We start from the raw sequence: 1501 nt of genomic DNA, 5'->3' as shown, positions 1-1501 counted from the left end.
TTGGCAGGAACTAACATGTTTACTCTTCCGTTTCAGAGAACTGAAGCTCGAGTGTACAGAAGTAAAAAGTAAAAGTACAGAATCCAGAAAAATTTTAAGTCGAAATTTGCTCTAAATTAGAAGTTACGAATTTTTATTGCAGAGCGTGCAGTTGTCACAAATCGTTGGCTTTCGGACCAAAATTCCCGAAGAACGCAAAAAACACTCTATAATGCGATTTCAATGAAATATCGAGAAGTTGTAACGTGAACAGCCTTCTATATTCTAGAAGACTTTGAAGTTGCACCTTTGCTCTAAATCAGAAGTTACGAATTTTTCTTCGAGAGCTTAAAGTTGCGTGAAAACAATAATTTTCGGAGCAAAGTTCACGAAACACGCAAGAAATAATCTCTTCAGCGATTCGAATGAAATGTCGAGACCTTTTAACGATTTACATTTAGATAGCGCCTGCTAATGCTGTTGGACTTGGCAGGAACTAACATGTTTACTCTTCCGTTTCAGAGAACTGAAGCTCGAGTGTACAGAAGCCCTGTCGGGGAAAAAACGATTACAAGAAATTGGCGTTGACAAACTGGACAAATCATTAGTTGCGAATTTCGAAGTACTTAATCTAGTTGCTGAACGTAGCATAAACAATAGCACAACAGGTGGGTTCCGCGCTTTCATTCTCCTCTTTTCAAGTGCCCAACGGTGTCTCTTGCAGATCAAATAGTGCCGCCCACAAATGCCCTGAAGTGGAAGCGAGTCGGCATAGTGTCAGGGCGAAACGTTCGTCTCGATACGATTATTTGGCCAGGAGGCGATCTGTCTGTGGCGGCTGTCTCAATTAGAGCCAGAACGGTGTTCCGAGTTGTAACCGCTCTCGCTCCTCCATTCGTTATGGCCAGTGAGCTGGACGAGGACAAACAATGCCTTAGGGGTAGGTGCTTTGTTCCTAGCAACAATTTAAAATGAGGAAATCGCAGAACCTCCAAAACTGGTTCGTTTCAGGTCTGCCATGCCACAGAGTCCTGACTTCGGACAAGGATAACTTGACCCTAGTCTTCAACGAAATGCAACGACTGGAAGTTGAAGAGGAGGAGGAGGAGGAGAAGAAGGAAGCAGAGAATGCAGAGTACGAGGACTATTCGCGCTACGCGCACGAGGATGAGGAGGAGGACTTTTTCCCCTTCCAAAAGTTCAAGTACAAAACCAGCTGCTGTTATGGACTGTCGATGGACTTGCTGGAAAACATCGCTCAAGAGCTGGAGTTTGATTTCCGGTAAAGGTCCTGATGGACAGCCGCTGGCTTAAGTTTGCTGCAAGCTTTGCATGAAATAAACGATACTCAAATTTTTCATCACTGATGAAAAATTTGAATATGAATGAAATCAACGATATTCAAATTTTTTATCAGACGCCAGACTCGACAGTCGACGTCATTACGTTTCGGCGAGACAACAGCGCCATCATCAGATTTAAAATTTACACAAACTCATAATTGGTAAACATTACGTTCTTT

At 42.8% G+C, this 1501-nt stretch overlaps 2 protein-coding genes across 2 annotated transcripts in view; one reads left to right on the top strand and one right to left on the bottom strand.

Annotated features, from left to right (window-relative positions):
• LOC109542034 (muscle-specific protein 300 kDa) overlaps positions 1–1501 on the bottom strand; it is a gene marked incomplete in the record, with an annotated part of 344492 nt that overhangs the window by 14706 nt on the left and 328285 nt on the right.
• LOC109544205 overlaps positions 1–1501 on the top strand; it is a gene marked incomplete at its 3' end in the record, with an annotated part of 79938 nt that overhangs the window by 38072 nt on the left and 40365 nt on the right. Inside the window, 3 exon segments of the mRNA XM_048666355.1 lie at positions 502–647; positions 704–919; positions 991–1261. Of these exon segments, the coding sequence (XP_048522312.1) occupies positions 502–647; positions 704–919; positions 991–1261 (633 nt within the window).

Source organism: Dendroctonus ponderosae, unplaced genomic scaffold (genome assembly GCF_020466585.1).
Source record: "Dendroctonus ponderosae isolate FM_Combo_2020 unplaced genomic scaffold, Dpon_F_20191213v2 Dpon_F_20191213_5, whole genome shotgun sequence".
In the NCBI taxonomy this organism is placed as follows: Eukaryota; Metazoa; Arthropoda; class Insecta; order Coleoptera; family Curculionidae; genus Dendroctonus; species Dendroctonus ponderosae.
This window is presented reverse-complemented; position numbering and strand designations above follow the sequence as displayed.